Source organism: Psittacula echo (assembly GCF_963264785.1).
Source record: "Psittacula echo genome assembly, chromosome: 6".
In the NCBI taxonomy this organism is placed as follows: domain Eukaryota; kingdom Metazoa; phylum Chordata; class Aves; order Psittaciformes; family Psittacidae; genus Psittacula; species Psittacula echo.
In genome coordinates, this window is record NC_137743.1 from 16,672,326 (window position 1) to 16,698,791 (window position 26,466).

Below are 26,466 nucleotides of genomic sequence, written 5' to 3' on the forward strand. Positions count from 1 at the left end.
TATACATATGAGATAAATAGGTTTATAGATATTAAGGACATACTCATTGGAACATTTCTTTAGAGTTTCAGTGAACCTTGCTGTTCTTCTCGTTTAGCTAATGGTGATTAAAATAATTTCTGTTTTCTTTTTTAACTTTATATGCATCTTGGGGCACTGCATGTGTTAAAATGTACAGGGATATACTTTCAGAGAGAAGGACTCTTAAGTGATATTCTAATTCAGTGGTATTTCTGTAACCTGATTCCTCCTCCGTATGTTCTCAGTATTCTAGTCTAGAGCTAATCTGAAATACAAGACTGGATTAAAGAAAGAATCTGGCTTTCAGTCAACCAAACCCTTTTCTGCAGCGAAGTGAAAGATAAAGAAACAGATGTAATTACTGTAATGATGGGTTAGACCTTTAGATTCATGCTGCAATCAGTGATTCCTGTGGTGCTCTGCCACAATCGTGGTTTAGTGCTGACTAGAGAGACAAGACAGGTAAAGACTGTGAAACACTCATCAGCCGTTGATCTAAATGCTTACAGGAGAGTCATACCTCTCATTTGTAGATGATGGGGCTGGCTCCAAATTTAAGGGCAGCAGAGTGGATTGTCTTTGAAGGAGAATCTTGGAATATTTTTGATGTGTGTATAAATTAAATAAATAAAATCCCCCTAAATTAGACCCTCCTCTCCTGGGACTTAGTAGTAAGCTGCAAATTATTTTTAATCATACGAGGCTGTTGTAGCTACCATACACATACAAACACATGAGCTTTACAGATGGCATACAGTTAGTAATCACAGTTTAGTAATCACCATTTAGTCTTCAGTAATCACATAATCAAAGAGAAAATTTCTATTGTGTAGGGATATGCTTGCCAGAGCTGTTATATTTCCAGTGCTGTAAAATCAATGCCAAAATCATACTTTCAGAATTTCTTACTTCTTTATTCTCAAAGTCAATCTTGAAAATATGTGTACGGCATTAGTAAATTTATTTTTATTCTGAACCTGAAGGATTGTTGAATTATGGATTTAAAATAAGTATTTCCAGCTGATGCTGATGGAACTATACAACCATTTTATAATCATTCAGGATAAAGGGTATTGGACCTAATCTCGGAACTCATTGATGCAATTAATGCTTATATCTGTGAACTGTGTCAAGGAAGTCAACTGAAACTTTTGTGTAAGTAATAGTTACAGAACCTCAGTCATTTAAATCATGATTATCCCTGGAAAACAACAAAAGATTAGCTCTGGTAATCATTTTTTTGTAGACATCACAGAGATTAAAAGCAGATGTTTTGCAGAACTACTGAAGTGTACCTTCTATGGTTTGCAAATGTCATAATCTATAGAAATTTTACTAATTTCACTTTGAAAATGAGTTTGCAAAATTATTTGTCACTTTGCCAGCCCATATCAGTACATTCTCAAAAAGTTCATCTGGTTAGAAGGATATCCTAGCCAAAGGATACCAGGTGTGTTTCATTCCCTTTGCATCTTTGTTGCAAATAAAAAGAAGATGAGTAGGTTGTTGATAGACTGATGTCAATCAAAGGATCATTTTCTCCTTTTTGATATGCTGCAGTAAAAAAGGGTTTCATTTACTTCTTTACTTTACTTTTAATCTGTACAGGACACTTCATTCCCATTCCATTTCTGGGTTTTGTGATTACAAGGCTGTGCAAGAGAAGTGATAACAGGAGAGCCTTAGAGATACCTATAAAGGCAGAGATAAACTCAAAGTGATAATATTAGACTACATCCATATGCCAGGCAAGTTATTTAGCTTGACTTAAGAAATATTGACGCTATAGTTCACACTCTAGCTACTTCATAGCCTCATGACACAATGTGTCGCTCACTGCATGAGTAAAAACCTTTGACAGCATACAATATCCTCAGTTAAAATTACTGTATTCATGAGAAATGTTTTATTTCTGTGAGTACTATTTATTGCTGTTGTACTTGTGATAGTACATTGAATTTTTCTGGACTCCATATTCGTAATCATTCCATTAATCTGTAGTTAACTTCCACACCATAGCTTTTATTTATATTCCTTAATTGACTTTGAAATGCAACACAAAGGTTTCATCCTTTTGGAGGGAGAGGTTCTCTCCATTTTCCAGTAAAAACTTTTGATGTAAATGACCGAGACCAAGCCTGTGGCTATTATGAATGAGGTATTAATCTGGTTTACTTTCTCTTCTTCTAGTTAGAAGCCAAGGATCATGTAACAATACTAGGTATGTTTCAAGGAATTTTTAGTGTCCAAAAATAAAAGGTTCAATCAGAAGATAAGTACAGGATGGATAAACAAGTAAGGATGGGTTTCTGAAGCCTGTTTGTTATAGTCACAGCAGATTTACATTTCAGTAGACAGTGGCTAGCCTCTTAATCCTTTGTGTGATTCTCCGGAACAGAAGTATCACACATTCACTCCTGTATAAATCCTGTGTATTATGCTGGCCAGCATTCTTACTCTGTTAAAAGGTAGAAATGGTCCTTCTCACTGTTTATTCAAAGCAGGTGATGAATACGCCATTTAACATTTAAATTCCCCAATAGTATTGAGGGCCCAAAGTTAGGTTTATAAATGCAGCTTCTCACAATTAAAGTGTTCTAAAGACAGTATCTGCATGACAGAAGTGTGTTAGGGTGGGATGCTGAGTAAGGAGAGGAACAGATACTATTGGTTATCTGTTGTAGAGCCAGTGATTATGGGTTTCAGTCTGGCTAGGCATGGTTAAGTTCATCTGTATTTATTAACAGGCAATGGAGGATTTTGAGGAGAAAGTTTAAAGAAGATGGTGAGCAGTGAAATGGAGAAAAAAAAAATGTTGAAGTACTTGTCAGAAAAATAGATGTTTGAGATAGTTACTAGTGGTGCAAATGTAGAAGGGTGACCTTTCAACTGACAACCCTGTAGGCTGGATAGATATCAACGATGAGAGACCTTTAAATGTAAACAGAAGAAAAATAAGAGAGAAGAAGATCTAGCTTAAATTTTCTATCCTCGTGTAAGTAGAAGGATTTCCAAAGTGCAAGACCTTAGGCATTTTGTCTAAGATGAGATTGCAGTAATGAAGTTCTGAAGTGATGCAGGCTCAGGCAACTGTTTTGGCATTGTAGGCTGAGGTGAAATGTTGTATTTTAGGAACTGTTCTGCAGGATGTTCATGGTAGCATGTTCATAAATCACATATGTCAATCTTTAGTAGTTTTGTTACCATTAGAATTTTGTGTAATGATAACAAAGTATCAGACACATTAATTTTCTTTTCCTGCCTAAGAAAACTATATCAGAAAAAAGAAAATAAGATTTTCCTTTATTCCATATTATCCCATAGAAGATGATCTTTCTTTAGATGCAAAGCCTCTATTTAAATTTCTTTTCCTAAAATGCTCCTTTTCAGTGTTCTCCTACTGGCTTAAAAGAAAGAGCATCAATCTCAAAATGTATAGAAAATATTTTACTGAATATGTGTTAAGGTAGTTTTGAAATCTAGAAATAAAATTGAAAGAAAACAACGACTGTCTAGAGATTCAGTCTGTACAGAATCTGTAGGATTGAAGGATACAGCCTTCAATCACTGTCAAATCTATGAAATGAGCATACTTTTAGGAGGGCAAAAAGTACGTATGCCTTCTAAGCTTACAATGCCATTTATTTTTTAATTGTATTTAGGTGTTTGGGTATATGATTATAGAATCTTTTTTTTGTAATATTTTTCTTAGCATATGCAATATTCTCATTATTGGGGAAAGACAGAGGGAATTTAATAGCTGTATTTTTTTTTTTTTTTTTTTTTTTTTTCCCTCTGTACACCTCTGTACATGCATCCTGTATTGAGTAGGAGACTGGGCTGGAGCATCTCAAAAGATCCCTTCTGACCTCAACCACTTTTTGTAGATATTCCAGCAATCTTTAGTTGTCTGAGCTCACACCAGTGAAAGAAATGTGATCCTTAGAACTTGCAACATGATGAGGTTTAAATGGGTAGTTTGTGGGCATATCTATTAGTGCTTTAATGTGAAGATCTAGGAAACTAGAACTGCATACGATTAGTTCACTTTACAATATTCTTAAGAGAGGAATTCATTATGACCTTTTTTCCTTTTTTTTTTTTTCCCCCTGTAGCTGGGCCTCTAGAACTTCCTCTCTTTGAGCTGATCCCATCGCAAAGACAAGTGGTTTTTCATGGAGACCGCTTGCCATTTCAGTGCACTGCAACATATGTCGACAATACCACTCAAGTACATTGGTACCATGCTGGTCACCTGATTGAAACAGATGAAGAGAGAGGCATATATGTGGAGGACAGCATCATTCATGACTGCTGCTTAATTACACGGTAATGTATACCCCTTGTAATAGTCAGACTTACAGGCAAAGTGAACAGATTCAACACTTAGAATAAGCCTTATTAAAACATGCATCAGGAACTGTTTTTTGGAGCAATTCAATTGCATGCTTCAGTTTCAACACACAGAGGTAGAGATTTTTCATAGATACAAAATTGTATATCTTGTGTCTAAGTATCCTGATTTGATCAACCATGAGTTTGAAACAGATCAAACCAGTTTCTTACACCGTAAACCATGAGATTAAACTGAATTTAGAATAACTTCAGTAACATGAGTGACTTACACCAAAACTACTTCATGACACCACCTAAATGTTTGAATTGTGATCTTCCTGTGAAGAACTATCAATTTAAAAGGCTTAGATTATTTTTTGGAGGTTCCAATATACTGCAACCTACCTTCTTTAGTTATGTCATCCCAAATTTGTTTCTTACTAAAATATTTCTCACCTTTCTGTGACTTTTAGCATCTGTGTCTCTGTGTGTTTGAGACACAGAGATCTACAGAAACCTTTCCTGATGTGAAAAATGCAAGAAGAATGAAGTAGAATAGGCTTCTATAAAAAAGGAACAACTAATATTTGGCAGTGAATATATCATTCCACTTTTAATTCAGTTTTGCCTTTTAAATCTTAATAAATTATTATAAATTTCTGCGTTTACTTTTGGTTTTCATCATAAAGTGTTGTCTTGTCACTAAAAGCTACTAAGCTGTTGCATATGTCCTTTTGTCCTCTGCCAATTTCCATCCAAAAAATTGATGATTGATAAAAAAAAAAAAAGTCTGATTCTGCGTCTATGTTCTGGCTTTCTCTTTGTGGAAGATAGAGTGAAAATAGCTATGCTAATTAGCTCTGGATCATCATTATCATCTTTTCACTCAACCAGTTTCTATTAATATAATTGACCTAAAATGCTTCTTGAACTATCAAATGAAAGTTATGAAGGGAGTCAAAGTAATTCCTCTCCACTGGGGTCATTTTGGCTTTATGAATTTTGTCTCCTGTCTGATTATTTGACCCCTTTTGGAGTCCTGTAGATCTAGAGGCGTAGACCTGACCTATTCTCGCAGGTACTGGCTTTCTTCTAATAACAATGAGTATGGCTATAGCGAATAATGAAAAAGACTGTTAGGCCAATTAGTATGGTAACGCCAAGTGCATGAGCTATTATATAACTGCCAAGTCACTTAAATTAAATGTTCTTCTTATTTCCATGATATCGAAATTAAAAGACTTGCTGTTAATCACCTTATATTTTTCAGCTGAATTAATTTTGCACTACATAAGCAATTTGTTGAGTAATAAATTGAAATTATCTAAAAATGTTAAGATTTTCAAAATAGTTATTCTTTTAAAAAAGATGGTTTAGAAGTAGCTAGACTGAATTTTACCTTATATTGCTTATATTTTGCCAGACTGTTAAATAAGAATCATTGTCTACCATACCAATATTTTAATAAGGATGGTTGATCTGCTACTTACCTTGTTTTCTGTGCCATTTGATAAGTGACCTTGATGCTTATGTTGCAGCATGCAGTGTGACTAGGTATTCAGAAAGAATGTTCTCTAAATGCATCATCATATTTGCAGTTATAGACTGGAAAAATACTTTGACTTTTCCAAGTTACATGATATAGACTGTCAAAATGAGACAAAATATTTTTTAATTAAAATCTTCATAAAAACTGATTTAAAAGTGTATGGCATTTTAATTGCTCATTAATTTGAACTATGTGTTACTTATTTTAAAGTTGGCCATCAACACTGCCTTAAAACGTACAGCATAGTCCTTATCCAGTCAAAAATATTCAGGCAGTCATGTCTCTGCTTTGATCAAGGGGCTGATCAAAATTAACTTACTAAAAGCATGAGACATCTATACTTTTGAAACTAGCTTTTAAAAACAATACTGTTTTGAAGTCAGTGATTTTTCTTAATGTAAATTATAGAGATTATTGTATCTTTGTGTTGAAAATGAGAAAATATTGGCCAAGTTATGATTGTAAAAACTTTCTTCAGCATTTCTTAATTTTAATCCCATCATTATAACAATATATACTAGAACTCAGTTTGTATCATTATTACATGTTAAAATAATACCAATAGCATGCTTATTACATATTACAATACTATGTAGTAATACGCTTGTTGCATGCTATAACACACTAGCTTGTGATAGCTCTTAAGGCTAAATCACAGTTGTACAAGACCCCTTGAAACATCAGAAAGACAGCGTCTTCCTGAGGTTACCATGTGTTAAGGGTAAGATTTGGAGTAAAACTAAAGGTAATTTACTCACAGTGTCATATTTTGCCTAATCTTTACAGCAGATGTCCACTATCTGTAGTTTTCTGTGATTGCACTAAAGGATAGGCTTTGGCTTGTCCTGCTTAGCAATTTAAAGATTACTGAACCTAGTTTTGAACAAAGAGGTGTAGTCCTGTTCCAAAAGCTGCTTATTCAAACATTTTCATATGGTTATTTTATTGGGTAGTTCCAGATATTTCTGGACATGGATTTACAACACAAACATCATACTAAACCCTTCTGTTTTATTAACTGGCAGAGTAAAAGGGTAAAATATCCAAATGTGTATTTTTTGTCTCTTATGATAAAGCAGAAGAAACTAAAATAAATGTTTTTGTTACAATAATTAAACTAAAGTTTTGAACTCTATTCCGGCCTGTGACATTTTTCTTGGCAAAGAGTATTCCCTTATCGGAGAGCTTGAGAAGGTGTTTTCAATTCTGCTGCTAGCTCACATTTACCATTTCTTGCCAATGATAATAATATTTTATTTTACTCATGTTGAATTTTCTGTCATTATGCCTGTGTATAAATGTCATAATCATACATGAAAATGTAAATGTGATGTGGAAGTAATTTCCTATCATCTGTGAATGGATCTAACTAAATTGTTACTTGTGTTTCCACGAAGACAGCCTAATTTTTTAAGCGTGGAATATTAGATTATCAGTTTGATCACCATAAATGTCAATGAAACAGTCCATATCCCTGAAACCACATAGAAGGCAGATTATATATGTTTCTCTGCGGCACAGCATCTTTCCTAGCTTTCCCACTGTTGCTTTTCAGTGCTTGGAATGAGAGGCTAGCAGGACAGTTATTATAATACTAAATTTAAAAACAAAAATATTCTAGTTTTATAAACCAAACAACTTCACAGTAGTAGAAAGGCTTTAATTTTGAGGAATTTTCTTATTTGCTACATATACTAAAATGACAGTTTTAGTCTTTTTAGTTCTATTCTGTAAATACTTTTGTAGTGTGATCAACAGTGCTTATGCTTCTGACAGCTGTAATGGCTGCTCTGGGACCACTAAAGTGCAGAAGTACTCCTGAAAACATTAAACAGTGCATAAAGTTAAGAACCCATAAAAAGGAGTGTTACAACTGGAGAAACTAACATGCTCCCAACTAAACCTAGGATAGCAGGTGCTAGTATCAGAAGTGTTTTTCAGATGTAATACTTGTTGCATAGATAGTCTGGAAAGACAAACTATTAGGTCTCAACTGGGATCCCCCACAGTGTTCTTCTCTTAAATAAATTTAAAAAAAAAAGAAAAAAGAAGCAGCTTAAGAAAGTTGGATTTTTAAAAACATCTAGGGCTTTACATTTTGACAGCTGTCAGTACCAATGTGGCATAGTCATAAGTAAATAATGAAAGAAATAGTAACATTTGAGATAACAGAAAATGAAACTACAGCTGATCCATTAGGTGTAACAAGGATAGGGGAAATAGTAAGAAAACCAATTTTAACATTTATACATAAAATGTGTATATTGATTTCTGACAGCCACATTTAGAGTGAAAATGTTCAAAATTTCCGTCTGCAAAAGAAATGTCTGATAGCAAGGAAGAGTTTCGAATCATGATCTACTTATACTGTAATAGAGAAAAAATGAGGAAAAAGTAAAAAGGAACTAAAATGTTGTGGATTAAAAAATTTTGATCATTATTTTTGTAATCTAAAGGGGGTTTTGAGTCCAGTTAGTAATTTTTAAATATTTGAAATGATCACATTAATAAAACTATTAGTAAAGAGTTTGGAATCTGTCTGAGACAGTTTCACTAAAAGAACAAGTATTGTTTCTATGATTATAGAAAGAAAATCAATTCCAAGAGTAGACAGGTAGTGTCATGACAAATTTGAGATCCAGGCCGGCATTCGTTATGAGAAAGAACAAAACACTTACAGAATTTTTGTGAGAAAGACAGAAACTCTATGCCTGTTTTTTGTGGAAAGGATCCAAATGACCCCTGAACTTCCCTAACAGTTTGTGGCAAGAATACATCTGGAAAAGATATGAATCAAGCAGTAGTGGTTTTGGCTGATACTAGCTTCAGAACAGTCTGAAAATGGTATAGCACTGATGAATGTGTTGCTAGGTTGGATAAAGAATTGGAGATTCAGATACGTGCCAAATCATGGCAAAATATTGGGCATTCATTCTGCACAAGGTTAACAAAAATAAATGTTAGAACAGATCTAAAGAATCTGATTCAGAAATGCAGATATTTTATGATCATTTTGTGTTCTGCTGTCATGAGCATTTGAAGATGAGCAGCTGAGGGTCCTGCTGAAAAGCCCAGGGAAATCAGCAGAAATTGTTTAGTGCTGATATTTTATTGGTTCACCTAATTGACTCTGACCCTTAGTTGTCAAGCAGCTATGAAAGAAATGAAGCAAAATAACCATTTAAATTGTAAATCAATGTTTCAAGATTACTTTAAAACCTGTAGTCAATGGTATACAGTTTACTTCAGGCTCTGAAGGCATCAAAGACTAGCGACAGATGCACCTTTGCCAGCAACATTCTCATATATCAGACAGGAGGTTAATATTTAAAATTCTTTCAGAATATTATGAAATGCACAGGCAAAAGGTTTAATTATTTGAGATTAAGAGAATCTTCCTGTGAATTAATCTAAAAGATTAATTAAATTTAGGCCTTTTCTCTAAAAATCTTTCAATTATCTGAATAAAACTCAATGACAGTTTTATTACAAATCAGTTTGGGAATAATTTAAAGTACGGTTATAAAAATGTGTACTAGTACAATGAAAAACAAAAGCAGCAACCATGATACCATCTATCGTTAAAGGAATAGGCCACTATGTAAGAATTGTGCTGTGCCATATAAACTGCAGGCTTAATTTGAGTAACTGTTTATTGAAACGTGAATGACAAATAGATTATTTTCACAGACAAATATATGCAAGTGGTTTTGGCTGATAGAATGAAAAAAGCCATAGAGAAATACTAAGTCAGAACGGTATGAGGAAAATTATGGAATCCCTCTTGAAGAACATTATCATTATTTTGATGTTGAGAACAGATCATGAAGATGCATTGCACTAAATTTTGACCTCCCACTTCTGTTTATTTCCTGCAGTTATGTATGGGTCCATCCAGCCACACCACTGAAATAAAATGTTAAGTTCAGTATTAACAATAAAAATTTCTACTTTCCCCCCTGCAGTGGAGTTTTGCATTGACTTTTTAGGGCCAGAATGATTTTACTGTGACTCTTCAAAACGCTGCAGCTATACAGCTGAGGAAATGCTGCACTGCAGCAGTTTGGAGTGAACATCTCAGGACTGGATTTTTAAAATTGCCTTTCCTGTCAACATGAATGTAAAGTATAATTTTACATTTCTCTCAGTCCAGGCAGTAGTTTGTAACCCTGTGCAGCAACTGTGATTATCAGAGCAATTATGACTTATGTCCAGACTCTGAGGTACTGCTGCCAGGTCACTCACCCTAGATACTGGTGAAGCAAACAATTTCTTTAAATCAAAACGTTAGAAATATTAAAACAAATAACTGAATTATTTTTTACTTTTTGTGTATTTCAATCTATTCAACATAGAGAACATATTGCAGGACATATTCCTTATGAACATACAAAAAGCTGCTCCATTAGCAGTCTGGAACTCCATGAAAAAGGTCCAAGCCCCTTCCCTTCTTTCTCTGTACAGGATGCAAGAGCCCTCTTTTTAATTGTTTATGATATTTTGATTGGATGACCCCTGGCCATCTCAAAAAAGTTTACACTGTTGGAAATACACTATATACTAGAGAAATAATAAAGATCATTCCTGAAGTTCTTATGTAGGAATCTGCTATGTCTTACCTACTTTTTAGATCTTCCAGAATTTCTTACAGGTCAGCAAATAAAACAGGTCAGTTTCTAGCCCTAATACACAATTACTTATCCCATAAAGCATACATAAAGTAATTAATTTCTACGTTTAGATTCTGAATAGGGAGAGTGGGAAATTCTGTCAAAGTAGTCTGAATTTGACAAATAATTTGAAATTGTAAAATTAATGTGGTAGTTTTGTTTCGGGCTTTATGTAGTTTGGTGGGGTTTATGGGTTTTGTTTTTTTTTTTTTTTGGGGGGGGGGCAGGTTGTGGTTTTGTTTGTTTGTTCCCTTTTATTCTTTTGTTTTTGCAGGTCCCAGTGGCACCTAATCAAATAATCAAGAATTGTCTTAAGTAGGTTAGCACTTCTGTATCATCTTGGAAATATTTTACTTTAAAAGCTTTTTATGTAATTTTGGCTATTGGAGTGATTGTCATCATGTTATTTTTGTCTAAGAACCTCTGATAGTGTACAGATCACAAGAGTTATGCTAATGAAATAAAGCTTCCTCTGGATATAACATTGCAGCATACAGACTACTTAATGGCAGATGAAAGGCATACAGCAGTGTAGCACTATTTCCCCAGAAGACTGCAGCTGTATACATCCTGCAGTCAAGCAGTTTGCTGGTATAACAAAATTAATAACAATAAACGTATTTCAGCATCCCTAAACTTTTCACTGACAGTGCAGCTCAATGATAGACAACAGGTTCATAAAGTACTTTGAATAAGCTCTGTGAATAAGCTCTGGCCCTAAGTGTACTCTCTTCAGATAGCTTTAGAGCACTGTGCCGTCACAGACCTGCCAGCTGTCTGAAGACAGCAAGAGAAAGCTTTGAGTGCTCTAGAGCTGTTAATACCTTTTCTTTCTCTCCCCACTTTACATTCTTGGCTAGCTAGACTAGCATGTGTTGACTCTAGGACTGTGGTAATATGAAGATAAATGGAAACATCTTTATGCACACCCTTCAATGCAGCACAGTAGCTGGTAGTCTGTCTCTACCTGACAAGCTCAATGAGAAAGAAAAGGATCATACAAGCCAGACGTGTTGTGGCATGTTGTAGAGTTATTTAGATTTCTGACTCCATTTCTGAAGATTATTTGGTAGAGTCACTCTTACATTAGTACTTGGTTTCTCAATTACAACAAATAGATGGCACAAAGATGTAGGTCACAGGTTCTTTGACACCCACCTACAGAAAACGCATCTAGCTATTGGGCAAAAGTTTACATAACAAATTGGTAATATTAGACAATATTTTTGAACATGTGCATTTCAGTTGAAGTAACTTGAGCAATACAAAGGAAATAAAGCAAGGAGGTTTACTAATTGACATACAGGTCTTTTCTCCAATTTTGGAAGTAGGTTGGGGTTTTATGGGTTCTTTTCTGTCAATAAATTGTCATTAAAATTAAGTCCTTTCCATTGCCATCTGTGAAGTCCAACTATTGTCGTGGTTCTTACATACTGATGTGAACAACGTAGGTAAATTATAGTAGAAGCAGCACATTATGTTTCTTGGGTAGCTATGGATGGCATTAAATGGTAAATTATGCTTTGCTTTTATACTCAATCAGAAGAAACAGAAAATCATGTGCATTGAATTTCCCAAGTGTATGATAAATCTGAAAATATTTGCTAGACATCTAGCATAAAATTAGTACTGACTTTAATCTTTAATCTTCGTTTTCTCTTACAGTTTCCTGGCCACAAGCTTTCTTTAAATGCCATCAACCTTCTAAAGCTGTTTCTTTCATGGATAAATAAGTAATTTTGTCAGAGAGATCAGACTAGCAATTTAAGTCCAGTTAAAGTGCCTAGATTTACACATTCTGTTTTCATTTTCCATGTTTTAACCTTCTATCCCCTGTGAAAGGCTGTATTCCAAGTAGCAGTGTACTCTGGAGGCTCACACTCGTTTTTTAGATTTTGTGTTAGTATTAATAATTTAGGGTGGTACAGGTTGGATGCAGGTTATGCAGGCCTTCTGACCAAACTGTAGGAAAGCATTCACTATTTATGTCTGTAGAAGAATATGAAGAAACCTAAGTGTAATCTGCATTTGAGTAATTAGTTTTTATTTGTCTCCAGAAGAGCAGTTGGTTCTTTCCATCTTACAGGAGCTCAAGTCAGTCTTTAAAACATTTCTTGTGGAAAGCCAATCAAAATATGGTGTCGAAGTCTCCTCTTTATTCATTACTGGTTTTTTTTGGCATGCAAATGACTGCTGGGGCATACAGTAAATGTCGCTAAGGTATTACTTTAGGATGTGGTTGAGTAACTTTGCATAATGAGACCTACTTCTGATTGTCTAATTAGTTATGCATAGCTATAGCAATGCAAAACATGCCTCAAATAGAAATCTATTGTCATGGGTTACTTGATTACATGAGTATGGCTTCCACCTGTATTATGGTTCCTCTCTTTGTAATGACAAATGCCACAGGCTTCTATTGAATATTATAAGAAATTTTTCATGCAATTGTATCAGCTATACATTTTAATTAATTTTTCAATGTCATTCATCACATTTGAAAAAGAAATCTTACTATGCATGATATTTCCCAGTATAAAAAAGAAACGTGTATATTCTCTTTCTTCCTTTCAATGTTTTTACTGAGAAGGTCTCTGTAATAATTTGATAAAAGCATGCTAGTCATCCTTTTGTTCTCATCAAGCAGCAATCTTCATATTCAGTTTGCCTTGATAACATCTCATAAGTGTATGACTTCGCTTTATGTTTTGGTAGGCCAAAAATTTCCACAAATTTGCAACTATCACACTTCTGAGGAGCAGGATGTGATTACTAATGTAGAGGTAGTAGAACCTCTTTCTGATTGATACTCCATCCTTAGGAAAACTGCATAGTGTAGACAAGATGTTTTCATTTGTGGCCTGATGTTTATTAGCTTCAATGAGGATAATTAAGAAAAATACACAGCCAAAGGTGCTGTCCTGTCTTAATTCTGTTGTGCTCTTGACAAGCTCCTAAACCAGGGAGTCCTGCCACATATTCAGGTCATAGGATAGTTCTTGCCTTTTAACAAGACTTCTTGCCATGGCCAAGATAGATGGAGAATGCCTTTCTATTAAGAGTAAGAAAATAAAACGGAACTTCTGGACAAACTCATGTATGTCCAGAACAGTAACTCACTGTTACTCATGTAACAGTGCAAGTCTTAAAATATATAACTGACCTACTGCAAAACTTTGTGAAGAGATTCAAAATTGTATACAGGCCTACCCTGTCCATTTGGTCTGCCAGGACTGTGATGTTGTGAAGGATTATAAGTGGAGAAACTTAAAGAATCAAGTTGACTGCTCTGAGAATTAAGACCTTTTTTTTTTTTTTGAAATCCAATTCCCCAAATTCTCCGGGGGTATAAGATCAATTTATCATTTGTCATATCCAGATGGTAAGTAAATGAACAGTTTCACCATTGGGCTTGCTATCCAAAATATTCCTAGAGGAATATAAATGAATGCATCATTTACAGTGGCCAGATGGCAATTCTGAAGACAGTTCCATGTTCTAGTCATTATACAGCTTCTACTATATTGCATAAACCTATTCTGGCTTATTTGGTTCACCATCTGCAGAAAGGGCCATAGAAAATTAAAAGTGTGAATGTGAGGATTTACTTCACATTTTAGAGAACTTGAACTAGTGTTCAGGTACTGTGTTTCTACCAGAAGCAACACTGATCAGTCAGTATTTGTCTGTCTTTGAAATTTCATCTAATGACAGGAGATGTGTTTAGCAGCAAATAAAATCACATTGGAACACACTTCAGCAATTTAAATAAATGCAAAATTCACCCTTTTTCTTCATATTTATTTATTTTCACATCACTTAACTGTAAAACTGATATATGTTCAAGGGGGTTTTTTACCTAAAATCACCATGGTTCCAAATTTTATCAAGTTTGTATCATTAACAATAATTATAGATATAGGAAATATTTCAAAAGGTCAGTGCATCAATCATGCACTCTGTTCATTTGGGAACTCTCTGGGTCTTCATGCCATGGGTGAATTTTTATGCTTTTATGTATAATTATTTTTATAAGCTTTAGGAATATATTCTTTCTCAGTTGTCTGTAAAGATGATGTGAGATTGTTGTGACATATGAAATAGAAGATTTAATTAAAAAATTGTTATCAGCTGGATAATTTCGCATAAGTATTTCAACCTGAATGTAAAAAGGTATATTGAGTTAGCTGAGTGGCTGCTGTTACTGGGCTTTCCCATCTAAGACTTCTTAAGAGAACAATAGCTTCTTTTGACATGAAAATATTCAGTTACGCTGTATGCGAATGGCTAGTAATGTGTTTTCTATATATTCTGCAATAAACCAAGTTAGAATTAATTGCAAAAATAAGGAGTTACAAAGTACTTGGAGTTTAAAACCATGATAAATAGATAAATTGTGAGATTTTTAAAGTTCCTGTTTAATGATAAATTCAACAAAAATTTGGACGCAATTTAACTTGAAGGCTATTTACCATGGTTGGTTTGTTTTCTGGGAACAAAGATAACAGTCCTGTAGTAAGTACATGAGAAAATCATCCTTCATTGTGTGTATGTTTCAAAGGGAAAACTACATATGCAGCTGTCTAATGAGTTCCTACCTTGATTGTGGTCTACTTTCACCTGTATCAGAAATAGACTTTATACTGGGAGATCTGATTCAATCATTTCTTGTAGAGAAGTTAATAAAAGTGCATGTGTAATCTGCAAAGGTTTAAACTGAAAAAGGTGACATTTTTTAAGATGTTTAAAAGAGCCAAAATTTAAATTTTTTTTTTTTTTTAATTATTCTGTGCGTATCTTTCAAATGTAAGGATCTTCACAAAAATGCCAAAGGCCGCAGGTAGAATTTTTAAAGATTTTGTTTTAAATATAGTTTTGAAATTGACTTAATAACTTTTAAGTTCTGTGCTTCTGTTCATATAATGTACCTTCTCCATTTTTCTGGCATATTCCATTTCTTCCCACATAATTTCTAATTGTCTAAACCAGAAGGCAGATTCAAAGTTGAGCCATTTGTGTAAAGTAAATATTTCAGATCATTGCTGCATTTTTATCTCTTCCTATTTTTTTCAAAAGCTGTACTTTCTTTAAAATGGTTATAAAATTAATTTATAGCCCAATGGCACATTTAAGATCTGATGTATTACCTTTTTAAAATGTAGTAGTTAGTTAGCTTTTTTTTTCCTGTGAGAGCTGCAGAGTTACAGTAATCAGATAAAATTCTATCTCTGATAATGCCAGTTGAAAAACTAAACTTTATTGACCTCATTAGAGCCAGGGTTGCATTCATTAGATGAAGGAAAGCTTCTCATTGGATTTAAACTATATAGAAAATATTAACTAGAGCAGTTCTGGAGAATTGTAAATGTTTCTGAAATTATTTCTTCCTTCTCTAATTATACATAGGCTATTTAGCTTAGGCAGCTAAATCCTGGTGTAGGGTAGTCATGTACAAAGTTTTTATTGTAAGAGAAGCCATAAGAAGTCCCTATATTTAACTTCTCTAACACTCATTATAGAATTAATGCACCCTTACATTTCATATTTGGTGGAGTACAGTGTGAAAGAAATTTGTGAGTAGTAAAGTACTGAAAGAAATATCAGCATTTGCATTCATCAGGAAAAATATCCCTTCTAATGTTAATGGCTTCTAAAATCACTGGCCACTTTTCCAATGTCATCACAGAAGAAGCAGATTCTGCTGTTGAAATGCAACAGGAGCTGCAATTGCAGCTGAAGGGGGATGCATTCTGTGTAGATTGGTTGCATTGCCAATTTGAAATGCATTTTAGACTTTGAAGTGCTTGTTTATGCAACAAAACCAACATTTTATATTCAGGGAAAGGAGAACGGGCATTGATACATAACTGATATCCTTTTGTGATGATTTGTAATCTGTGTTATTGCCTGTTATGATCTGAGTGGATAATCCAAACTGACCTAAATTGCTGCTAAAATCTTAATACCAATCTCTCGCATACTGTCTGTCCCTGTAATAACATAGAGGAAAACCTGTTTTGATAGTTTCATAGAAAATCCCTGAAGAGAAGTTAATGTCAGAAAACCAATGGTTCGGTCTCTTTATAATTTATATACAATAATTAATCTTCTTTTATAGTGAACTTATCCTATCCAGCATTGACATCGATGCATCTGGAGATTGGGAGTGTCTAGTAAACAATTCGTATGGAAATAGCACTAAACATGTAGAAATTGTGGTACTTGAAACGGCTGCACCCTACTGCCCTGCAGAAAGAATCATTAACAACAAAGGAGATTTCAGGTATGATTTGCTGGTTTTGGAGTGTCTTTCATATATTAATATCACTGCAAGCAATATTCATACTTATGGACATGATACTGCAGTGTTGGTTATGAAGATGTCACTTGTTTGTCATTTTATGTAACATAGTATGAAGGAGGAACACACTGATTTTTTCTGGGAAATGGCACTTAGTGAAGAGCAGCAGTGGTTTGTGAAAGTCAGAGAATCTAATTCCTCAGTGAGGTTATAGAAAAACTCAAAAGGTGTAGGCTCTTTACAGCTAAATGAGACAGGATTCAAAATTGTTCTTTTTTTTTTTTTTTTCAAAATTACAGAATATGATGACACTGTATTAAAGCATTAGCAGATTAAATCTTCAGGACTCTTCCAGTCTGTTCCAGTTCTGTCGGTTTTGTTAGCTGAGATTAGAAGTAACAAATAACATAAAACTGTTAGTAAAATATTTCACTGAAGAGACTCAAAATGGCAAATAAAACTACCTAGTAAAACAAATAGACTGTTTGAGGTGAGCTTAAGGACACAGAGTTCCCGCAATATATCATACAATTAGAAAACAAATTTGTTCTGCTATCAGAATCTTAGAATCTGTACAGTTTTGTTGACTAAACGTAATTTTTGTGTCATCTTTATTTTTATCTACATATGCTGGTGGTTTTTTTTTTTCTTTGAGTTTTGTTTGTTGTTTTGGGGTTTTTTTTGATTTCTCATAAACTGAAGAAAAAGCTAAGGATTCTGTGGAATTTGGTATTATTTTCAGTTAGCTGTAACATACTTCAACATTGTGCATAAAACTCTTAAACAAAATATAATTACCTGCTTGACAATAAGACTGATGTATGATGATATTCCTATTGAGAAATCAAGAAAGTAATTTGTAACCAAGTGAACTGTTTTAAAAATTCAGCTTGAATAGTTAATGAAAGGAAAGGCAGACGAGAGAGGAAGCTTCTCTTCAATACCAGAACTTTCTGCATATACTTCTGACCTGAAAGCCTATCTTCATTTTTAAAACTGTTTCAAAGGCCTTTCACTATTATTTCTTGTGTTTGAATAAAAAAAGAATAATTTAGAAATTAGAGAAATTGACTTACATAACTTGTTTTCTCTTAACTATAAAGATATTTATTATGTGTTAGGCAGTAGTTCCATTTGCTGAGCATATATTTATAAACCTATTTAATCCACATATATGGATTAAAAAGGACACATAAAAAGGACATGGAACTGTTGGAACAAGTGCAGAGGAGGGCCATGAGGATGATCAGGGGACTGGAGCACCTGCCGTATGAAGATAGGCTGAGAAAGCTGGGGCTGTTCAGCCTGGAGAAGAGAAGGCTGCATGGAGACCTCATAGCAGCCTTCCAGTATTTGAAGGGGGCCTAGAAGTATGCTGGAGAGGGACTATTCATCAGGAACTGTAGTGACAGGACAAGGGGTAACGGGTTCAAACTTAAACAGGGGAAGTTTAGATTGGATATAAGGAAGAAATTCTTTACTGTTAGGGTGGTGAGGCACTGGAATGGGTTGCCCAGGGAGGTTGTGAATGCTCCATCCCTGGCGATGTTCAAGGCCAGGTTGGATGAGGCCTTGGGTGTCATGGTTTAGTGTGAGATGTCCCTGCCCATGGCAGGGGGATTGGAACTAGATGATCTTAAGGTCCTTTCCAACCCTAACTACTCTACGATTCTATGATTCTATGTATGCTTCCTACCAGATAACATATACTGAATCTTTTAGACGACAACTTTATGAAGTTTATTTTCTTGCCATGACATCCTTTTCTTTGTAAATAAATACATATAAATTCTACAGACCACACAAACTAACACCAGGGGCATTTTTGTCATTTTATATAAATCAAAAGAACAGGAATGCACATTTCTCTCCCTATTGACCATATTTCTAGAAATTAATACAGATCTATTTTTAAAATGTATATCAAAAGGATGCTGAGTCCATAGGTTCTTTGGGCATTTGAGGGAATGAATTTGAAATTATAGTGAATTTATCAGGCTCAAACAGCATTAGAACTTGAAATTGTTCTGAAGGCTTGTCCTGAGAGATGCAGCTAGCACACCAGTAGTTTTTCTCGCACAGGTAATTTGAACTTTTGGTAACATAGCAAGTATGTAAGTAGAAAGAGTTGAACCAGAAAAGCAAAGCTAGAAAGGGCAGTTCTTTTATTGGGTAAAAAAAGGAAGTGTCGTTATTTCAGCTGACCAGCCTAGGTGGTATTTATAATTGCACAACTGCAGTAAGAATTAGGCACTGTGAGTCAGAATGAATTTGCCTTATGTACTAGGAGTTTTTTTCTCTAATGGACAGTTTGTTCAGTTTTTGTTTTCCAGCTGTCTGTAAGATCATTCTGAAATGCAAATGGTAATTGTTGTTATGTTCTAACATTCTTATTTGTGAAGGCCAGATTCTGCTACCTATACTAACGCTTGTTTCAGAGTTATCTTTTAGATTTACTTTAGAGGTAAGTTGCTAGTCAGTGTGGCTCAATTGCATTAATGCAAATGTTTTACTAAAAGTAATATTTCAGCTCAGACACAAAAGGCAAATATACCACTGTACATATTTTGATTTTTTTCTGAAGCACATTTCACAGTTCATTTTGCAGCAATTGTTTTTGCATCTCAAAATTAATTATTCCAGTGATAGTTAGCTAAAAGATATGAAAATATTTTTCTCCTTACCTTTTCTTGGTTTGAAATAAGGAAAACTTGCATAGCCCCAAACCTGTCAGCATATTGTGTAACAATATCCAAATGCACCTACATTTTATAACTTAGAAGGGATAATACATATGTTTGAGCAAAGGTTAAATGGCTAGGTGTGGCTTCACTGGCAGGAAAAGTGGTTTTATGATTGACTTGGTTCAGTCATTACATCAGTGCAATTGATGAACTATATCCTTTCCAGACATGCTGACTGGCTGATGATACACTTCTGATTTTTTTTGATTTCTCCCAATTACTTGATCCTGCTGTGTCCATACTAGAAAATGACAATGATTTTCTAGCAAAAGAAATAGATCCGACTTATGTCATTCCAGAGAATGCAGTGGATATAGAGAAAAATAGTATTGTATAATAATACTTAATATACTATATGATATATAGTATATATAGTATATATAATATAATAATATAATAATTGCCAGTCAATCTCACCTTGGTGCCCACAAGATCATGAAAGATCCTCCTGGAAAGATCCTCCTAGATCCTCCTGGAAGCTGTGCTAAGGCGTATGGAAAATATAGTGGTGATTGGTGACAGCCAACTTGGGTTCGCTAAGGACAAATCATGCCTGACAAGTTTGGTGGCATTCTATGAAAGAGTATAGCATTTGTGGATAAGGGAGGAGCGACTGATGTCGTGATTGATGATGACCTTGTGCAAGGCATCTAACATTGTCCCATATGACATCCTTGTCTCTAGACTGGGGAGATATGGATAAATAATTGGCTGGATGGTAGCACACAGAGAGTTGTGGTCAATGGCTCGATGTCCAAGTGAAGTCTCAGTGAAGAGTGACATTCCTCTGGGGTCAGTATTGGGGCGAGCACTTTAACATCTTTGTCAGTGACATAGACAGTGGAATTGAGTGCATGTTTGCCAACGCTACCAACCTATGTGGTTTGGTCAATACTCTGGTGGGAAGGGTTGTCATTCGGAGGGATGTTGACAGGCTTGAGATTTGGGCTTATGTGAACCTCATGAAGGTGAGCAACACCAAGTGCAAGGTGCTCCACATGGGTCGGGGTAATCCCAGGCATAAATGCAGGCTGGCCAGAGAATGGATTGAGAGCAGGCCTTAGAAGAAAGACTTGGGAGTGTTGGTTGACTAGAAGCCCAATGTGACCTGACAGTGCCTGCTAGCAGCCAAGTCAACTGTATCATGGGCTTCATCAAAACAAGTGTGACCAGCAGGTCAAGAGAGGTGATTCTCCCCCTCTACTTGGCTCTCATGAGACTCCATGTGGAGTACTGTGTTCAGCTCTGGGGCCCCCAACATAAGAGGGACATGGAGCTGTTGGAGCAAGTCCAGAGGAGGGCCACAAGAATGATCAGAGGGCTGGAGCACCTCCCATGTGAAGACAGGCTGAGAAAGCTGGGGCTGTTCAACCTGGAGAAGAGAAGGCTCTGAGGAGACCTTATAGGAGCCTTCCAGGCTGCTAACCTAAAGGAGGCCTACAAGAAAGCTGAAGATAAAGTTTTTGCAAGGGCATGTAGTGATACAGGACAAGGGATAATGGCTTTAAACTGACAGAGGGCAGATTCAGATTAGATCTGAGGAAGTAATCCTTACTATGAAGGTGGTGAGACAATAGAACAGGTTACCCAGAGAATTTGTGGATGCCTTATCCCTGGAAGCGTTGAAGGCCAGGTTAGACGGGGCTTTGAGCAACCTGGTCTAGTGGAAGCAGTCACTGCCCATGACAGGGGGTTGGAACTAGATGATCTTTAAGATTCCTTCCAACCAAAACTATTTTATGATTCCATGAGCTAAATAAAGTAATTCTGGCTGATCTTGATTTATAGTTTGTTTTCAAAAACTCTTTTGAAATCATACTACAGAAGTCATGTATACCTAAATAGTTTAACGACTGAGGACTAGCTCCTTCCTCTTCCATGAGACACAGTCTGTACTGAAGTCTTATTTATTGGTTTCTGATATATTCAGGCATTTTTTCTCTTTGGGGCTCTGTGGCATAGAGGGCTTTGTCGAGTTTGGTCAAAATACAAAGCAAAGATTGTCAGGAATATTTTGAGCATTTATCTTTAGCAGCATTTAGTGATAGGGTTTTGTTGTGGGTTTTGTGGGTGGGTTTTTTGGTTGGGTCTTTTTGGAGAGGGGAAGGGTTTGGGTTTTTTTCTTCATGGACTTGCTGCTCTGCTTTGTGCAGTCTTCAAAGATGAATGTAGGGAAAATGCCATACATATTTTTCCCTTATCACTGAAAACCTTCCTGGAATAAATGCAGAAGTAATGTATGACCAGTCAGACATGAACCTGTATAATTTTGACATTTTCCAAGGAAACAAAGTAATTCATTCAGAATATAATGAGGTAAAATTTAAAATAGCTTTTTTCCTCATACGTTCTGTATATTGTTGCTGCATTGTAAGTTGCCTTTAAATAAGAAATTTCATGTTGTAATTTTTAATTTTTATGTTGTTCATAGATGGCCCAAAACTTTGGCTGGGATAACTGCTTACCATCCCTGTCTCCAGTATTCATTTAAGTCCATTGCCTTTCACAATGGTGCAGAAGAGGCTAAGGCATGGCGTAAATGTAATCGAACTGGACGTTGGGATGAAGAAAACTATTCTGAATGTCCTTATTCACAAGAAGTAACTCAGGTTCTTCATGCTTTTAGTCAGGTAATGTTATGAAATCCAGGGCTTCCCTTCTCTAGTACTGATATTACTGAGTAGCTTTGTAAGAAATGTCTGTTCAGCCACAAATTTGGGATGGATGGACTTTTTAGAAAATGTTTTACTTTGAAGCTTTTTATTTTTAATTATTTTTTTTTGTCTGAGTGCTGAATTCTACCTGACCATTAGTAATGTTGGCAGTGTCATCAGTGCTTCACTTTAGTTCTTTCTTTGACTTCCCCTAATGTGTTTTTACCAGAAAGATGTTAATTTCTCTTGAAGTCCTGTATCAGACTTTTGTCGGCTGAAGTGCCTTTCCTCATTGCCATTGTCCATAATGCATTTTAAAAAGCTGCAGATATGAAGCCTACTTCAAAATTCCTTTTTGATGTCTTCCTCAAAAAATAGTACCTAAATGGTTTCTTGTAGATAAATGAGAGAGAATGAGATAAAAAATTAAATGGACAGAAATGAATGAGAAAGAAAAGCATAATAGGGGACAGCATGGAGGATGGCACAAACCTGTAACTTACATGAAAACTTACAGCTTTCAATTTCCTTGATCCTTTCTTCCCAATCAGTAGTGCAAGATAACACCACAGGAAGTTTGTTTTCAGATGTGTTCATACTTGAATAAAAGTAATTACTACATTAAGAGAGAGCAGTTACAAGACAATAAAATAATTAGGATGGTCTCTCAAATTCTGTCAATTCTACTTAAATGAGGTTAGGCCAGGTTTCTTAGGGCTTTAACCACCCAGCTCTTTAAAAGCTGTGAGTATGGAGGCTTCACAACCTTTTGGGGTAACCTGTTCAAATGCTTGACTATCCTCATGGCAGAAAATATTTTCTTCATAACCAGTCTGAACTTCTCCTTTCAACTGACTACCGTTGTTCCTTGTTTTCCCACTATACATTGCTGTATATATAAGCCCCCACTGATATTGTTGTTCTCATGATGATCTAAAGATGTAGGCAAGTCAAGGATAGTGGCTTAGGGTAATGTTTTATGAGGTGAGTTAGTTACAGTCTAGAAAAAGTAGACTAAAATCTTCAGAATTTGTTGGTCTGTTTTGTGATCTTTAGATAACAGCAATGAAATCTAAGGCCTAATGCTGAAGATCCATTCATATGCTCCTGAAATATAGTCTATATTTCTATAGTCCTACTGATGCATATAAATCCATGTGAAACTATAGCAAACATTATCCAAATGGATGTGACCTCCAGTTTTTAGAAGAACAGAGATGTGATTTATAACATCTAACAATTCTGATGTATTTTCAGATGCACATCAATTTAACAACCGTGGTTGAATTTTCCCGCCAGCTGACAGCCTACACAAGAGGTGCTTCCCACTTTGCGGATAAAATGGATGTAATATATTTGGCTTATATAGTGGAAAAGTTAATTGTCTTCGTGGATGAAGTTGAAGATGTAAGATACTTTCTCTATGGTGAAAAAAAAGTATCACTTAGAAGTAAAGTCTTCACATATGGCCCTGTTTTTAATGTTTTATAATGCACACAAATCTAAAATTGATTGCTAATATTCTGATAGCAAATATTCTGCATATACTGTGATATGTTTCTTTATGCCAAAAAAGGACAACTAAGCCATCTCATCTGGTTCACAAAGGTGTTGTTGCTTAGGGATAAAAATTTGTTTTCAATAAGCCATTTCTTTAATATTATTTTTCATTTTAATTTCTACCATGTCTCACATTTTAGAATTAACTTAAAATGACTCTCCATCTGGCCACGGGAGTTACATATGCTTCTTTTGTTTTTTTTTCATTTCGTCAGGAGTTTTCAGAGTTTTAAAAGCATATATCACTTCACATGAAGAGAAGATGATGTGTCTTTAAGTGCAAATTGCTACATAAACTTTTGGTGTAACATATGACATTTTTACAGGGAAGTCTAATCAGAGTTATGCAAACCCTGTGGGAAAAATTGGGTTTTATAGAAAACAGCGATGGTCATCATAGTGTTTACTGTTAATTTTCACAGTAACAGCTTGCATGAAGATTTCATAACCCTTAGTTTTTGTATACATGATAGCTGTAGTTAAAAATGGCTCTGGGGATTGTAACAGTTAACATTTTAGTGCCAATTTGAGAAAGCCTCCAACGTCAATTTCAGAAGACCTAAAGTGTATTATCAAGTGCTCTCGAAGAATCATGTTTCAAAGCTACAACTGTATTCCAGCTCAAAACTATGATAAGATCTTGCTGCTTGCTAACAAAATAAAAATTTACCATCCAAAAGAAACATTTGGGTTTACCATAAAGCCTCTTTATTTTTCTAGCAGCTGATGCATTATCCATTAAAACTGAGCACCATCTCTAATCTTTTAATGGATTTCTTCCTTTTAGATAGATTTGAGTTTCTGGATTTTGGCATAGAAACATCTCTATTTCCACCACGTATCTCTACATCTCTTACTTCATAATCCCATATTGTTTTCGTAATTTAAAGCGTTTCTCCCGATTTGTCTCTGTTTCTGTCTTCTGTTTTGAATTTTACACTTTTTATCTGTTTCAAGTTCACAAAGTATGTTACTTATTCATCGAACTTTTTACTAATACCCATTTCCTAACTCTCACTCATAAGGTACGAAAAGAAATGTGAAGTTAAAGTGTCTTTCACACATGAGGCTGCACTCATGTAACTATAAATAAGACTGAACTTTATGTAATACAAGGCAGCATATGAACAAAGGTATGTTAGTTTACAATTGACTAGCAGCTGAAGCTACAATTATATAAAACAATTATTCATCAAAACACGTGCACAGAGGTTTTCTGTGATTTATCAAGTTTTAAAATCATTTTAGCCAAACTAGTACAGTTTCTGTACATCCTCTTTGGGGAATGCCTCTCCCAGTCAGCACAGGATTATTCTTTTTTTACAAGCTATAGGTACTTTGTCCCATCTGGTGGTTCACCTCTTGAAAAAGAGAGCTTCAACAGCAGTACCGGGGACATATTTGCAATATACTATAACTTTTTTGCCAGGAATACGTACATGCATTAGCCCAAATTCTTGTATTTTTTAATGCCATGCCTTTACTCTTCATTAATGCATTTAATTATAATATAAATTACATCCTTTTCTCATTTCTCTCCTTTTGTATGTTTATAGACTATTCTGCCCTCAGTAAGTTACTGCCTAGCTCATTGGTGTATGTTTTAATTGTTTCTTATAAATCACTCTAGTCTCTTAATGTGTTTTATTATTATTCATTGTATCAATAACTCTGTCACATTGTCAATAGCCATCTAGAATTATCTAGTAATTATGTTCTCAAAAATAGATTAAATATTTCAGGAAGTCACATAAAGTTTCACATACAATCTCATTATTTCTGTGTCCCTTGCAATGCATGTAAAATTTGTGTATTTTTTATTGAAAATACTGATCCAACTTCTTAATCTCAGTCATTCCTTAAACCTTTTTCACCATTGCTGAATATTCTTTTTTCCTTCCTACTGAATCATCTTTGTATTTGCCTTATTTTTCTGTTTCCATTAGTTTGACATTTAGCCTCTTGAACTTTTCTTTAGCTATATTTCTCTCAGTCACTTTTTCACTTCTTTATACCTTTTATTAAGGTTTATTTGTGATGACCTTGTTTATCTATCCCATGTCTTTGCCTTCAAAAATAATGGTAATGTGGTCATGCTAATTGTGAAATCTCACTCAAATGAAGTTTTAGAATTCAAAAAATAAATATTTTTATTTCTATCTGAAATAATCTCAAGAATGTATTCACAGTGATGTTCACACTTTCTAAACGCAATATACTAATAAAAATTTGAAGCACATGTCATACTTACCAAAATCTGCAAAATATCATATCATAGAATCGTAGAATGGTTTGGGTTGGAAAGAACCTTAAGATCATATAGTTCCAACCGCCATGCCATGGGCAGGAATGCCTCACCACAGACCATGTCACCCAAGGCTCTGTCCAGCCTGGCCTTGAACACTGCCACGAATGGAGCATTTAGCACTTCTTTGGGCAATCTGTTCCAATGCCTCACCACCCTCACAGTAAAGGACTTCTTCGTTATATCTAACCTGAACTTTGCCAGTTGAAGTTTAAACCCATTACTCCTTGTCCTATCACTGCAGTCCCTGATGAAGAGTACGGTCTCCAGCATCCTTGTAGGCCCCCTTCAGATATCATCTGACAAAACAAAGTTTTATCACTTTGG

At 35.0% G+C, this 26,466-nt stretch overlaps 1 protein-coding gene across 1 annotated transcript in view; it reads left to right on the forward strand.

The window, feature by feature from the left end:
* LOC308222796 (adhesion G protein-coupled receptor A3-like) overlaps window positions 1–26,466 on the forward strand; it is a gene marked incomplete at both ends in the record, with an annotated part of 288,746 nt that overhangs the window by 123,780 nt on the left and 138,500 nt on the right. Inside the window, 4 exons of the mRNA XM_080621161.1 lie at window positions 4,137–4,350; window positions 16,694–16,858; window positions 22,052–22,250; window positions 23,532–23,681. Coding sequence (XP_080477287.1) covers window positions 4,137–4,350; window positions 16,694–16,858; window positions 22,052–22,250; window positions 23,532–23,681 — 728 coding nt within the window. The remainder of the gene's footprint in view (window positions 1–4,136; window positions 4,351–16,693; window positions 16,859–22,051; window positions 22,251–23,531; window positions 23,682–26,466) is intronic.